At 34.9% G+C, this 16,565-nt stretch overlaps 2 protein-coding genes across 2 annotated transcripts; both read left to right on the top strand.

The window, feature by feature from the left end:
* Window positions 1-929: 929 nt before the first annotated feature.
* Window positions 930-11,347, top strand: LOC125489375. The gene is made up of 7 exons (XM_048625168.1): window positions 930-1,087; window positions 5,351-5,459; window positions 5,760-5,886; window positions 6,846-6,989; window positions 7,074-8,684; window positions 8,824-9,015; window positions 9,427-11,347. The coding sequence occupies exons 2-7, from the start codon at window positions 5,352-5,354 to the stop codon at window positions 9,567-9,569; spliced, it is 2,325 nt and encodes a 774-aa protein (XP_048481125.1). The 5' UTR covers window positions 930-1,087; window position 5,351; the 3' UTR covers window positions 9,570-11,347.
* An 846-nt stretch (window positions 11,348-12,193) lies between these two features.
* Window positions 12,194-16,546, top strand: LOC105398000 (monocarboxylate transporter 9). Its single transcript, XM_011570044.3, has 6 exons — window positions 12,194-12,653; window positions 13,117-13,387; window positions 13,468-13,812; window positions 13,910-14,518; window positions 14,837-15,028; window positions 15,527-16,546. The coding sequence occupies exons 1-6, from the start codon at window positions 12,573-12,575 to the stop codon at window positions 15,673-15,675; spliced, it is 1,647 nt and encodes a 548-aa protein (XP_011568346.3). The 5' UTR covers window positions 12,194-12,572; the 3' UTR covers window positions 15,676-16,546.
* The last annotated feature ends 19 nt before the right edge of the window (window positions 16,547-16,565 follow it).

The raw sequence follows: 16,565 nt of genomic DNA on the forward strand, positions 1-16,565 counted from the left end.
TATAGAACCTAGCAGAGTTAAAATTTATAATAGGTATGTTTTTCAAATTATAAATCTCGACTTGAAAGATATTTTTTATTAGTAGGTAACTATAGTCACCAAGTAGTCTTGATAATAACAAGGAATCCATTCACCTCATCATGGTATTAATTGCTCCAGTACCTACTTACTTAATTACTTACTGATTTCCTAAAATTTTATGAAGATATTATTGTTATGGCATGCGTCCAACGCACGCGACGAGTCGACGACGCGACGGTCCATTTAGATTTCAATAGTTTCACGTGTGAAGTGGAAACTATAGAGATTAATACTTAGTACTAGTTAGATTTATGTAAGCAGTTGTAGGTAGGTACTTGTTTTATCAACTCTGATAGGTAGAGTGACCTACAGACTGTATTGCCAGCGATTGTTTACTTCGCACGGTTCGGTTATTTTAATAGTTGTATGTATAGTCTGCACATACAGGATGGCTTATTGTTGTGGCTACTGGCTATTATATTAGGTAATCTTAATTTTACATATGATTCGTGTGGGCGTAATGGATAAGGTGTTGGCCCTTGGCTCTCACTTGTGCGGCTTTGGGTCCTGCCATTTAAAATAAATTCTTTAAAAATATGGATTTGAAGTAAAACTATAACGTTTTCTTGAGCGGAAGGTGAAGGAAAACATTGTGAACCTGCACATCTACTTTCATGTTAAATCTTCATACAAGAGAGCACTGCATTTTTTTAATGTAGTCCTCTAGTATTAATGTTTTACTAGCGCCATCTATTTACGATTTAGGTCTCTCGTTATAATGAGCTGTCACAAAATTTCCTGTGATAAAATAAAAGACTTTAATATACTTATTTTAGTGTCGTTGAGCTGGCAACACCACACACTGACGTGAACCTGACAGTGAAACTCTAGGCAGTGGCCGCGCATTTTCAAATGATTTTCAATCTCTACACGTACATTCTAGGTACTTTACAAGTTCGGAACAACTCTTTATAATTAAAAAAAATATTTGCATTATTAAAAGGTGATGAATGTTTGTAAAAGGAGTCTCAGCAGTGTGTTTTACGTGAAGTGAATCGTATCAAATGTGAGTTTTTTAATTCTACTTTATTACTTAACCTACTTTATTAATAATTTTGTGGTTAGGATTTTTTTATAAAATACATGACTTACATCTACTCAAGCTTACTTAAACAAATACTTAATAACACACTTTGTCCTATTAAACCTGGATTAAATTCAGATAAGTACAATATTTTTGGAATCACCTTTTCCATTATAATATGACTCATTACCTCATATAACGTAACTATAGTTACGATAAAAAAATGTATCAAATAGGATTTGCTTTGAAACTACCTACATGAACTTTTATAAAATAGCTAAACAATAATAGCACCTACCTACCTACCTTCTTCCTAGATGCAGCAGACCCATAGGAAAATTTCGGTATCGGTCTGAGTTTAAAAAACCGGCCAAGTGCGAGTCGGGCTCGCGCACAAAGGGTTCCGTAGCTTAAATCAACCTATCTCAAAAACTATAAGAGATACTTTGATCAAACCAAAAATCGTTGAAAGAGTTAATTAGCATGCATCACCTCTATTTTTTTTAGAATTTTATACCCCGTAGTTATAAAAATAGAGGGGGGGGGACATACTTTTTACGACTTTGAGAGCTGATATCTCAAAAACCGTTCACTTTAAGAAAAATGTTTTTTAGAAAACTTTATATCATTTTAAAAGACCTTTCCATTGATACCCCACACGGGTATGTACATCGAAAAAAAAAAATCATCCCTCAGTTACATGTATGGGGGGCCCCACCCCCAATTCTTTTTTTTACTATTTAGTGTCATATTTTTATAGCGGTTCATACAACACATATTCCCATCAAATTTCATCACTGTAGTACTTATAGTTTCCGAGTAAATCGGCTGTGACAGACGGACAGACGGACAGACGGACATGACGAAACTATAAGGGTTCCGTTTTTGCCATTTTGGCTACGGAACCCTAAAAAGTAGTTTAGGTACAGCACAGGATTTACCATATCCAGTAATATAAAAAAACATAAGTTAACCCCTATTAGGCCATAAGATATTATGGATCCTACATACCTTGTTTTGATTATAACCTTGAATGAAAGGCGAAAACCAATGAAACAGTTTCGGTAGCCATGGGTTAACAGCAGTATTAAATACAGTATACCTACTATAACTTGATCGTTTGTAACGTTATCGTCATACCTACCTACATTATTTACGTTCATAATTTTTTGTGGTTTTCAAAGGTAGATATTGGGTAGTACATAACATAATACCTATATACACCATATCATACTTGAAATAAAATCCTATAATGTCACCCTTTGCTCACTTAATCCCCTCGTGAAAATAAATATCTAGGTACTTACCTAATATTAACAGTATGACAATCACTTGTTTTTATTCCGCTTACTTGTGATTCATATCTATGATAAGAAAAGGCAATCAAGTTGTTAGTTTACCTTAACCTACCTTTCCTGAAACATTATCCACGGTTGTAAAGAAATAAAACTAATACCTACTTACCTGCATGCCTGTTAAAACTTACCAATAAAGATAATAAATACAGTGCAATTGCCGTTACTTACTATTTATCAATATAATGTACTGCATGATACCCACTTCAGAACTTCAGATACCTACTTACTGAACGCAAAGCAAAGAGAGGGTTTCAGTCATTGAGAACTTTGCGAAATTATGGCCCATTATGTATCTGTGTAAGTATATTAATCAGCTGTCCGATACCTCCAGGCTCTGCCAAGCTTTGGGCCGAATGGTCGTCTGTGAGATGTGCCACATTTTTATTTTATTCCAAAAAACTCATTGGTACCTACATGTCAGGGACGCGATTCGAACCTGCATCTCTGGCGTAAGAAGCGGGCGTTTACTCGATCGAGCTACAACCGACTTTGACACTATTTTTTATACTTCATCGTTTTGATTCACGACGTTTTCAGATTCCACTGAAAATTTATATTTATTTAATTCTTTATTGTACAAATATTACAAATAAAAGTACAAAGGGTGGACTTAATGCTATATTCCCGTTTTTAAAACCCATTTAGTGTAGGAAGCTGTTGTAAATTATACATATTGTCTTGATTCTAGAAGATCCATCTCTGAATTGCGCTATTGATATTAAACGCAGGCAGTTAATTGAAACTAATTACAATGTTAGTTGTAGTAAGCTATAAACGTAGATACTAGAGGTACTGCTACCGCCGCTGTCGGCAAGTCGAGTCATGGAGGAAGTACAATGTCCAACTAGTCTTCATCAACAAACCTATGGGCAAGTAGGCTGTAAATTATTATACATACTAGCTGTACCCGCGAGCTTCGCTTCGCCTTAAAAAGTTTTGCCGTGGGAATTCCACGATTAAAAGTAGCATATGTTCTTTCTCAGAGTCTAGCTAGACCATCTGTATACCAAATTTTATTCAAATCTGTTCAGTAGTTTTATCGTGAAAGTAACAGACAGACAGAGAGACACAGTTACTTTCGCATTTATAATATTAATATAGTCAGGAAGGATTAGGATAAGTGGGAAGTAGATTTTTTTCTACGAACGGTTACTTACGATTGCGGCAATTATTTAGTCAAAAAATCATATCGTTTACAAATCTCAGTAAGAATGAAGAAAACTTTTGTAGATCGAGAAGGGCTGAATAATGTTTAATCAACAGAGCTTCTGAAATACCTATAATTATGTAGGTATAATAACAAGTGGTAGTTTAGAAAAAAATGATTTCATTATAAATAAATGATTATTCTTATTACCTACTTATTCTAGGTGTGTTACACAGTATTCAATGTTTGAATATTTAGATATTTACATAGTCAGTCAGTCATAATGAGTAGGCACTAGGTACCTAGACTAGATCCATGGCAGCAGTCTCATTGGAGTTTGTATAATAACATGGTTAAACAATCAGTATTTTTCCGTAGTTGTAAGTCTTATAACTAGTAAGAGTCATAAGGTGCATATTTAGATATAAAGGTAAGTACCAGTTAAATAGTACTTACGACTAAATCCACGGTTAACTGTAAATGTGTGAAACATTGTCATGATCCATTTTTGCCTGGTACATAAATAGGAATATTACAATATGAGGTTTCTCAGGCAATAAAAGACTATTGACTGTGGCACATCTACTTAACTTACGCATGACATTGTACATAATATAGTACTTGTAGGTATATTGTACAATCAATAAATCAATTAAGATAAGTTATACGTAGTTTACATAAGTAAGTATCGTTAAGTTGCTTTATAGGAATTCAATAAGGCTTATGGAATTCTTACAAATCAACTTTATTTATTTATTAGTATCAAAGACATGGGTTCCAACCAGTTAGAATAAGTACCTACTTAGTTATAAAAGTAAATTGTGATTTAGAAAACTAGTTGTACTTACAGTAGATCTACTCTCGCTACCTTTCTATCTTTCAGAAAAATATTATTATCTTAGGAATCTAGCACTATAGAGGTATCTAGTCGTGTTTATTAGGTAAGTTACGAATGTGTATGGGTCTATGTGCAGGCTTTTATTACTGATAGCGGTCAATACAACTAACTGAATATTTCATGTCTTCATCACTAAAGGAAATAGACATATTAGAGTAGAGATGAACGAAAGTCAAGACATGAAAAGTAGAACACGAATCACATGACAAAATCCGGACAAAAGCTTAATTAGATACAATGTAGGTTTACAACGTGGGCAGTCACATTGGCACTTACAAAGGAAAAACATAAAATAACATGCAAAGAATGTCCCCTCTTCATGTGTAGGTACTTAGTTTTATTTGTTATGTAAACATTCAAAGTACATGCGTTATCTATTTAATGAGGACAATTTGTCTGGCAGTAAATGTTGGCTAACTCACTGATAAACCCGATCGTTTGATCGATAGATTAACTTAGAAATGACAGCGATTATCATAGTATTTGATTTGATGATTTCTCACGTATATTAAAACTAATATTCTTATGAAACTGTTAAACTGTAACTCTATAAATTTAAATCCTCTTACCTAAGTAGGTTATAGTGTTTGTGAATTACTGATAATGATAAATTGATAACACTTAGCGATGACCTGTTGTCACGTGCTCATCATCTGCTTGTGTTAATTATTATCTTATTCAAAATACAAAAAAAACAACTTGTAAATATGATAGTAGTTTCCTTGAAATTTCATAAAACTCAATTAAGATAAATGTATAACTTTTCATACCGTAACTACTGCAGTATGTAATTCCGTATAAGAACATTGTAGTTAATCGTAGTATTTTCTCATTTGTTTCAGAATGGGGAAGAAAAAAGAATTTCAGTCGAAGCTGAAGAAAGAAGGAGAATTTATACCTCCCGATGGAGGGTGGGGGTGGATGATCATAATAGCTGCCGGATTTTCTAATGTGAGTATTTACTTCTTATGTCTATTAAGGCATACACTATAGAAGTATAGGAATAACTTGCTTATATCCCTGTGACACATAGGCCAAAAACATGTTTACCCAGATAGTTCAGCGGGCTATAGAACGGACTATCTGTGGCCTCATTTATTAACATTGTTCGTTATTTCATACAAAAGAAAAATAATTTTAATCTTTGTTTAACGTAGTTAGTTACCTATTAAGATCTAAGAAGTACCTACCTACAAACTTTTAAATAATGGTCATCACCAAATAACTCTCACGAAGCCCTTCTAATTCCAGTTGGCAGCCCTCCCAGTTCTTCAGCAGTTCGGGCTCCTGTTCCGAGACAAGTTCAGCCGCCTCGGCCTCAGCAGCTCGGAGACCACCACCATCATCAACATGAACTCCGCGCTCACCTCCTGCGTGGGTGCGTGAAGCGCCAAGCACGGTAACTTCATTACCATACCGGCCGTCACTAGATCGTCTTTTGTTTCTGGCGTTGAATTTTGTTTAGGACTTGCTTTTTTAATTTGTTGGTGCTTGAAGCGCCAAGCACAGTAACTTCATTACCGTAACGGCCGTCACTAGATGCATCGTCTTTTGTTTCTAGCGTAGTATTTTGTTTAGGACTTGCCTTTTTGCATAATTAGTTCAATCTACTTACTGCCATTTATGCAATAATCACAAAATCCCACAGGGTTTATCTGTAACTGTGAGTGATTAGAGTTCTATGTCATAGCCAAGTTACACTGCTACAGATTGCTAACTACTTAGGACTTTTGTGCTAAAAATAATGTGTGCATGCTCACAGCATGATAGACTTATCTAGATTTAGATCAATTATGACCAAATACCCAATCAGACCACCTAATCACAGTCCAGCCAGATAGTAAGTTTATCAAATAGTGACAGAGCATGCAGACTTTGCAACTGGGGTAAATGGTGATATGACCGTGAACGGGAAACTCAGAATTATTCGGTTGGTGTAAAGGCTGATAACGATATAAAATGCGTCTCTATTAATAGTTATAGGTACTTATGTTTACGGTTTAGGCGACCTTGTCATAGTTCACCTAATTCATCATACTGTCATGATTATAATGAATGGCTGATGTTAATAATGGTGGGATACTTAAACAAAAATTAAATCAATTAAAAAACGACATGCCACGTGCCTTTCTATACCTATAATCACCAACGCTATCAGTTCAAACAATTATTTTTTAATTTCGCTGAATGAATTACTTAACTAATACCGGAATAAAGCCCTCTATTTAAGTTCAGTAAGACATATCACATTAATATTTTAACTTCGCACCATGCATCATGAATTTAATTATGATTTACCCACATATAGTTTTTATAAACCAAAAAAAATTGTTTCAGGACTTGCGAATGGCCCGATGTTCAAAACATTTACTTACCGCCAAGTGTCTCTGGCTGGAGCTACCCTAATTTTCATAGCACTGCTGATGAACACTTTTTCATACAATTTCTCCACATATTTAATATCGTTTTCTATTCTATATGGTAAGCAATGACTGATAAACTTAAGTATTACTAATCAATAAAAATATATTATGTGTGTATTTAAAGATATTATATAATTTCCAGGGGCTGGTTTTGGAATTAGCAGTTCTGCTAATGCCCTCGCTTTAAACACATATTGGAAAAACAGAAGAAGACTAGCAACTGGTCTGTCATGGACAACAACCGGACTTGGCCCTATTATCTGGCCTCAACTTATTACTCTACTATTCAATGCGTATGGTGAAAATGGGACTTTACTTATCCTAAGTGGTTTTGCTCTACATTCTATAGCATGTGCTCTATTGCTACAACCAGTCGAATGGCATGCTAAAAATGAAGAAATAAAAAATCAAGATGAAGAAAAACTGTTACAACCAACGACTGAAAAGAAGGAATCAATCGATGATAAAAAGGATAAGGAAAGTGGTTATTTCAGTTCTAAATTGAAAAACCTCAGCGCTTTTTCCAGTCAGTATCTGTATAATGAAGATGACCCCATCAATACAGGGTATGAAATAACTGATCCCGGTATTCCTATGATGACCAAAGCAAACGACGGTTATTTCAGTAGTTCGCGGCAGTCTAAGAGTAAAGTGGGATCGAGGGATGGTTCCACTAAAACATCGCGATTGAATTCCAAAAAACCATCAATGACAAATTTGACGGAAAGCCGATCACGGAAATCGTCTACTTTGTATTTAAACGAATCTAAGAAAAACTCCTCTGCTAACCTGGGTGCGCTTGCACAGGAAAGAGATGGAGTAAAACCAAAGAAAACTGTTGTAAGCTATCAGAATGAATCAAAGAAGAATTCATATACAAACTTGGGAAACCTTAATGTACCTGAGCGAGAATTTAAAACAAAACGACGAACTTCCATTACAATGGAAACATTGATTCCAGAGTCTGAAATTGAAGATTGTCCAACACTTAAAGCACCACATGACTTGAAGGCTGAAGAAAAAGTCATTGTGGAAAAAATTGACCCAGCGCATGCTAAATCGATAGCTGATAAAGCCGAAAAGCACTATGCTGGTAGTAAAAGTTTAAAGTCATTTAAAATGGATGGTCAATACAGTGAAAAATATAATCGAGATAATCACAGCAATGTATCTTTAAAAAATCAAGAGGATTTGGAAGAAAAGCAATACTTAAAAGATAACCACAGTAATCAGTCTATTCGCGGAAAATATAGAAAGAAATCTAATAATTTTGCATATGAAAGTGAAGTACTCAAACTGGCTTCGCTTAAATTAGAGGAATACCTAAAAGAGAATGAGAGTAAACAAGAACAGTATGAAAAAATTAAGCTTTTAGTAAATGGGGATATAGATGTGGAAGACGATGATGTGTTTGATAAAGAAGTTGAAGTTGAAGAAAAAGAGGAAAAACTCACATTCTGTCAGAAAATGACAATATTCTTTGACCTCGACCTTTTAAAGGATTACACATTTATTAACTTGATGCTGGGAATAACTTTAGGAAACTTCAACGAGCTAAATTTTTCCATTCTGACGCCTTTCATCCTCGGAGACTATGGAAAGACGAAATCGGAAGTTGCTTTATTCATGTCGTTGTTAGCTGGCGTAGATATTTGCGTCCGATTTTGCATACCATTTGTAGCTGGCAAAATTGGATGGGATAACAATTCCTTCTTCTTATTCGGAATTCTAACAATGGCGATGGGTAGAGTGGGTAAGTTGAAGTAATCCAATAATTCATAGCCCAACTTATCAATTAGGTAGCTAATGTAATTGACAGCAATGTTCGATAGATTTTGTATTCCATGTGAGTGACAGCAATATTAACATGTCGTCTTTTTCCTCTATTCCAGTTCTAGCATACAGCCAGGCAACCTACGTAATATTTTTAGTAGCCGTTATGATTGGATTCGGCAAGGGTCTTCGAACAGTGTTTATGGCACTAGTGATCCCCACTCACGTGCCTCTGCACAAGCTGCCAGGAGCCACTGGACTGCAACTGGTCACCGCTGGCGTAGTCTACTTGACTCTGGGTCCAGTTGTGGGTAGGTTTGAAAGATTTTAAATTATTTAACTGTTTGATTAGTGGTGCTGCGCTGCCACGCTATATTGACAAAATGTATAAGAAGTTATACTTTAGTAGGTAGGTACTATTTCCAAAAAAAATAAAACAAACATTTGACTTAATTTGAAAAGGTTTTGCATTGTGTCCGACATTCATTTATACCGTGTTTCATTACCCGTAGATGGTGCCGATAGTTGATATTTTCTGATGTTATTCGATGATAGCCTTTTATAACACCAGTAAAACAATAGAGAGTAGCTAAATCAGACAAAAGATTGATAAAAGTAGGTAATGAATGACTCATAATAAATAGTACTGGATATAGAACGAAGTACGAGGAATTAACAATTCGAGTGCATACAATAAAATTACAATCGTTTGTTTTCTTCAGGTTGGATCAAAGACAACGCTTCCACGGCCACGACTCTACATTGCCTCAATATATTTACGTGGTTGATTGCAGTATCGTGGGGTTTGGAGAAATACATTACTGTGAGACGGCTGAAGCAGAAAGAAGAGTTGGCCAAATCATAAAATTAAGAATCATTTAATATTAAGATACCTGCATTATCTATCTGTGTCAACTAAATATTAGATAAGTACTTAAGTCATTCATTTAGGCACCGAAATACAGGCACTTAGGATTAAACTGTTAGCTAAGGGTGTATTAGAGGGTGATTTTATCTTATCTTGTTATTTGTTTGGTTGACTTTACCAAGATTTAAATGATGCAACACTTTAACTACTTACTAAGATAGAGCTTACGTATACTTACATACCTACTTAAATATTTTTAGTATTAATTAAACATACTTACCTACTTAATATTATAATTTATTAATAATAACAACTTTATACTTACTGTTCTTACAAGCCGTGTCTTTATTTCACCCTATATCCCTGCAAACTCCCAAATGCATTCAACTATAATCTCTAGGTAGAGAGCGCTGCACATCGACCCCTCGATGCGTCCCAAAACATAACAAAAAATATCCCCTCTAGTCTACACAAGTGTAAAACACCATCAGCTGGTCACACAAAACGACGCTGAGCTCGATATTAATTTGAGTTCGACTTGTGTGTTGCCAAGCCGGAATACCTCGTTCGATTTTTAAAACAACATCGATACAATCGAATGCCTAGTAACTAGTTACCAATGAGACATAATTGAATTAGTGTCGTGAACTCGTAATTCTGGTGAATCCGTCCCGCGGAAGCTAAATTAGATTAGTAGCGATGCGTACGCGCATGCTGTCGTATACAATCATGACAGTGTTCAGTGACAGCGAGACTCGTGTTTGTTTTTGTTCAGTGTGTGATCATGTGTGTTGAATAAAATAGTGTGTTGAGGTTTGTGTCAGTGCGTTATACTTGTGTATAATTCATAGATAAATGACTAAACAATACCATATTCTTGAAATTTGGTTTCGATCCATACTCTACATTTAAACAAGCGTCGATAGCGCCTTTGTGTTTGAACTGAGCAAAATGACAAAGCAGAAATTAAACTACACAGCACAGCGTTTGGTTACAGGAGTTCAAAATACCTAGAACAGTATAAAACTATTAGGTTACCCATTGACCTGTCAGTATAGAGTAACATATCTTACAGCAACCTTACAGTTACAGGATCTGTTCTGAGTTAATCTCTATGATAATCACAATAACGCTTTTAACCAGATTTCTATAGTCACTAAGTAGCTAGTATGTATGTTGACTATGAAAAGTACCTTTCCTTAGTGCCTATGTAGGTATTTAGTGATTGAGAAACATCCATTGTATTCAAATTTTAATATATTTTATGAACGATAGTTACAAGCATATAACTAGGTAAGTACCTACCTATATGCCTATACGAAATCAACAGGTATTGCTGGGTAATTACATAGGTATTTAGCTCTATGTTGGCCCAACAAATTTATCTTGGTGCCTTTAATTACAAACCACCATTTTTTTTTTATAACGTCTGCCTGTAAATGTCCCAGTTTTTATAGGTAGTCCACGAAACACTAGAAAATAAAACACACAGTTTGTAAAACCATGTAAAGTAGGAGTAGAAGACAATAGAATGTCACTTGCAAAGGCATCATAGATTTTAACTGTGCTACCACAAAAAACTGTAAACACTGTATAAGTAGTGTTTAAAACGAAATTTGACAGTTTTTGAGGCGTTTGACAGCGCTAACTATCTGTTAAATGCTCTCTAAGCTTTTGTGGTAAGGCCCTAATAATTGATCCAAAAAGGTTTTTTTTAATTCCCAAGGCTACGTGATTAAACATTACATTATAGAGTCCAACTTTACAGAAGTTAATAAAATACAAAAGTATTTACGTAACTACACACTTAATAATATGGCACTATGCCTTTACATATTTTAGCGGCCCTCTAAATTAACCTACGTGTAAAGAGAGTTTAGCGTAAACGAAAGCAGCAACATTATATTTACTTATTTATAGATTAACAACGCAAAGGAATAAATTAAAAGTTTTTGAAAATTCACGCTAAGTTAAAAATTCAAATTTTAGTTTGTACCTAACTTTACACATACAATCGCTATAGTATTCTGTATTCTATAGCTAAGTTTGTAAGTCTCGTGAGTGATATTGTAATCATTTCGTAATAGATTACCGGTAATGCTTATTTATTAAAACTGTCGATGAATCTGATAATGTATACGTGATCGATATTAAATTCAACACCAAGATAAAATCCGCCTTTTTCATATAATATATTTTTGCATTACATATCAAAAGGTATACTCAGATGTAATACGCATACATAGGTACCTACAATATTAAACACTTTGACTGTTGATTGCCTCACCAACTAATATATTTTTTTAATTGCCCTATTGCACTCCACTAGACAAAGCGCCGTTTGAAGAAAAGTACCTTAAATATTGAAGACAGGGGATTTTTTCTCACGAATTTCAGTTTTCCGCAATGCCGTGGTTCATGTTTTCCACAGCCAGCCCCAGAGTGATTGGATGAGAAAGGTCCAGCAGTTAACGATTTTTGTTTTATAGTGAATTTCAGCTTCTATAGGTAATTTTATTATTGTTTGTTAGTATTGCTGTGGACAATGTTCGTAGTATTATTTCCGAAATATCTCTACTCCACGCACTACAGTCTATTGACAGAATAAAATATTCAATAATGATGGGAAAATAAATGAGCAATTCTGCGACCAGATACACAAAACTTCATTCCGATATCAGAGTATGTTGAACGGAGCTAAGCCGATAACGGTCGTCTCTATCTCTCGTCACCTCACACTAAATATTAACATGAGTGTGCGCCGGCGCATCGTCCGCTGCCTACGGCCCAGCGCCTGTGTTCTGTATTTAATTTAATTTAACACATTTTACTCAGTTCAATAATCCTTCTGCTGATAACAATAGCAATAGTGACCGCCACAGTGACAGTGTTAAACAAAAATGAACTCTGTGAACTTTAAATTAAGTTGGACACTAAATTTGTGCTGTGTAATTAGTCAGTGAAGTTATTGAGTGAAATGAAAATAATTTAAACACAAAAATGAAGAGAACTGTCCCAAAAAAGGTGCCACCAGATGGAGGCTATGGATGGGTCGTCACTTTTGCATATGCTTTGAATAATGTAAGTAACAGAAATTGTTTCGTAACTTTAACTAACCAATTAGGTCTAAATTACTTACTAACTTACTTGGTACTTGCTTTGATCGCTTATGTAACAAGGCATATAAATATTTAATGTGCCATTTAATAATTGGGAGCTTGTAACAGTAAAATTCCATTACGTTTTATAACAATTTCTCGTAGTATACAAACTCACTAAATTATGAATTTTACTATCTAATCTTTGATATATGAATGTTTATACTCATTCTACATACAGTGGCCCAGCGCCTCATGTAGATAAATATAGAAATATTATTAGTGACTATAATGTAATTAATGTAATGAAATGATAAATATTAATCAGTTGCTACGCGTTCGTAATCTTCTTACCTTCAGCATATAAATCCCTATCCTTGCAGTTTTTAGATTACATAGTGACCCATATAGTAGCTAGCATTAATGAACACAATTTGACGTTTCAGGTAGTGGTCCTACCGCTGATTGCGGGGTTCGGGCTGGTGTTTCAAGAAGCCTTCGAGGAAACAAACCTCACCGCCACACAGGGCACTCTAGTCATTATCCTTAACCATGGTATTGGAATGCTGCTGTCCTTCTTCGGAGGACCTCTTCTCAGTAGATTTGGCTACAGGAAGGTAGCTGTAGTTGGAGCAATGCTCGTCAGCAGTGGAATGATCTTGACTGCCTTTGCTAACAGCTTCTGGGTCTTCATCCTGTCCTTCAGTATAATAAACTGTATGTATGCCTACTACAACAATTTAATATTATAAATTTGAAACAGACTCAGAATAACTAAGATATTGAATATATTTCAGCTATGGGGATAGCCGCTGTGATGGCAGCTTTCACGTTAGCTATCAATTCATTCTTCAAAGAAAAAAGAGGACGAGCGATAGGTGTTGGGATGTCCATCACAGGCCTCGGGGCCATCTACATGCCTCTGCTTATGGGACTGCTCATGGATACGTACGGTTGGAGAAATGCTGTGCTAATCTTAGGAGCAATATGCCTGCATTCCTTACTAGCGGCGACTCTGCTCAGACCCGCTAAATGGTACTTAAAAGATCCACCGATTTCAGAGGAGATGGTTCCTCTAAATAAAGAAGAGAATGTGGAATTAATAAACAGCTCCATGACTGCATTGTCAACGAAAGAGAATGGTAAACTACAGTTTGGTTTATTATTATGAATAGGTACGTATATTTTGTAGTAAATTGAACATCGTTACCTACTATATTTTATTTATTTATATTTCAGGAATTCCATCCCTTGCAGCGCTAGAAGCATCAATGGAAAATGGAATTTCATTGGACAAGAGTGCATCACTCAATGCATTAGCAAGTATCGGAAGCATAGAAGAGAGGAATGCTATGTCCCAACCTGATCTATCTAAGCCCCTTCCCGAGCAACCCAACCCTGAAGCGCAAATCAAATGGTGGGAATCTCAAGAAATAAATCTGGGAAGCTCCATCAACATTTTCAAAGAAAAAAATGGAATGAAAAAGCGCGATATAGTAAAAGAAGCAGAAAGTAAAAACGAAGACGATAAAGAAGCCTCACCTTCGTTATTCCAGAAATTTGTAGCTTTTTTTGATCTCACACTCTTGACGGATCCTATTTTTGTGAATATATTATGTGGGCTTTCTATTGCGGCTTGTGTGGAGACGAACTTTTCGTTGTTGTTTCCTATTATAATGAAAGACTTGATGCATTTTGAGACTGCAGATATTGCGAAAATCATGGCTGTGATAGGATTTTCGGACACGCTGTTCCGACTGGTGGCGCCGTTCATTGGCGAGTGGTGCCACAAGCCGCCCCGCGTCATGTACATGATCGCGCTACTCATGATCGTGTTTACAAGGACTAGTAAGTATATAATCTAAAAATATATTATTAACTAGAAGCAAGGACCTCTCCTAAATTCCTACCCTATACCTACTTAGTGTTTTCTTTGTCTACAGTCAAAAAACAATAATATTCCACTTTATGCTCATTTCAGGCCTGTTTGATGTAACTATTCTTTTTTATAACTAATAGATAGTTATAGTATAGTATAGGTTCATCTGTCATACCTACTTAACTTCAACAAACTTCACCAAAACAAAAAAGAAGCACTCCCCGATTCTCTTCTTGCCATTGAGTCTATAACTTGTATGTGTAACCAAGACCCTTTCTAATTTTCAGTAATGCTGTTCACCTCAACATTTATGGGGATGTTGTTTGTCGCCGTTGCCATTGGCATAACTAAAGGCGTCAGAACTGTGTACATGAATATAGTCATCCCTACGTACGTTCCTTTAGAAAGGTTACCGTTTGCGTCCGGCATTCAAATGTTGGTCAACGGAATCACCATTATATCGATTGGATCCCTGCTAGGTACGGCATCAAAGTTACTTTTTTTTCGCATACTTGTTTAATTGTTTATCCATTGTTACTACCTACCTAGCGTAGTAGGTATCATTATTTGAACCAATCTTATTTTCCGTATGGCTTCGAATGGATTAGTCTGGGAAGTCTGGATATAAATGTTGGAATTTTTACAAGTTTATTTGAGTTAGTTATAGTATCGTTCGAGTACTTCATTTTATGACTGTGACATAAGATTGTTAAACCAAATAAACTCTGATAAGTATTGTTATATAGAAAACCTTGTCAAGAGATCAAAATTATACCAACTTTGCTGATAAAGTTCTAAAATATACTAACTAAAACAATGATAAAGTATATTTTACATTTTAGTCCGTTAAGTAGGCAGTCGATTTGTTATCGTTCTTAAATAAATAGTAATTTAGATACTAGTTCTGGGATAGAGAACGTGCATTCCTTGAATTGTTATGATCTTAACGTAAAACAGTTTGTTTTTCCCTTTTTCAGGTCGCATTCGAGAAGTGTCAGGGTCTTACGTAATGCCGATCATAGTCCTGAACATAGTCTCCTTGATCACTGTAATACTGTGGTGTGGCGAGTTCCTGTACTTCAGGTGGACAAAGACGCCTGTTAAAGAGACAATGACATCAAAATAGGAAATACAGACCACTTTTTCAATGAACTTTCCTAGCAAATCTTTAACGTTGGGTGTTTCCTAAAGTAAACTGATTCTTTTTATAAATGTTTAGAATTGTTTTATATACTTAGCACTGGCCCAATCATAGTAGATTGGGAGTACTAAACTGATTGAAGTCTCGGGATATCTGTCTTTAAATAAGCTAGAAATTATATGAATTTAATATAAGTTTGATGTAGGTATTTTTTTACAGTTACGTAATAAACTTTTGTAATTAAAATTATTTTATAAACACTACGTTAATCAAGACTGAACTCACCTATAAAAAATATTGTAATTATTGGCATAGGTAACTTTTATCTAGTTAATTTCCAAAGAAACAAACATAAGTACATTTCAATTTCATATTTATTTACATATTTTCAGTCAATTCCATATTATTTACAATTTTCAATAAGTTCATATTTGTTATTACGTAATTATAGTGGAAAACTCTCTAACTGTAACACTTTATATCTTATCAAACACGAATTAATAATGGTATAGAGTCTAAAGTTTAGCTATATTTAAATTACTTATTGGAAATCACAATTGGGACGAAATAGTGTTATGTCAAAATAATGCATTTTCCTATCAATCTTAATTACTCACTATGTATAAATGTATTTATTTATGTACTTTTGGCTGTGTACCTATGTAAAATTCTTATCTAAGTAGAAAATTTACTAACTATTCGGTCAAATTAAAAAGAACACCTTAGTTCAATTGCTCAGTATATTCTCCTTAATTTGCTCTTATTTCGTCGTCGGTTCCATTACACACTGTATCATCTAACTAATGAAGTGAAGGTAAAATTTATTAATCACTATAATCAGATAAGTACATAATTACTAATGTCTATAATTCATT

This window comes from Plutella xylostella, chromosome 13, assembly GCF_932276165.1.
Source record: "Plutella xylostella chromosome 13, ilPluXylo3.1, whole genome shotgun sequence".
Classification (NCBI taxonomy): domain Eukaryota; kingdom Metazoa; phylum Arthropoda; class Insecta; order Lepidoptera; family Plutellidae; genus Plutella; species Plutella xylostella.

What these genes read in the sequence shown, in the direction of transcription:
- LOC125489375 (XM_048625168.1), top strand. Translation starts at nt 5,352, where the DNA reads ATGGGGAAGAAAAAAGAATTTCAGTCGAAGCTGAAGAAAGAAGGAGAA. An exon ending in TAGCTGCCGGATTTTCTAAT is followed by an intron (nt 5,460 to 5,759) that starts GTGAGTATTTAC and finishes TTCTAATTCCAG; the next exon opens with TTGGCAGCCCTCCCAGTTCT. An exon ending in AATGGCGATGGGTAGAGTGG is followed by an intron (nt 8,685 to 8,823) that starts GTAAGTTGAAGT and finishes CCTCTATTCCAG; the next exon opens with TTCTAGCATACAGCCAGGCA.
- LOC105398000 (XM_011570044.3), top strand. Translation starts at nt 12,573, where the DNA reads ATGAAGAGAACTGTCCCAAAAAAGGTGCCACCAGATGGAGGCTATGGA. An exon ending in GTCCTTCAGTATAATAAACT is followed by an intron (nt 13,388 to 13,467) that starts GTATGTATGCCT and finishes AATATATTTCAG; the next exon opens with CTATGGGGATAGCCGCTGTG. An exon ending in ATTGTCAACGAAAGAGAATG is followed by an intron (nt 13,813 to 13,909) that starts GTAAACTACAGT and finishes TTTATATTTCAG; the next exon opens with GAATTCCATCCCTTGCAGCG.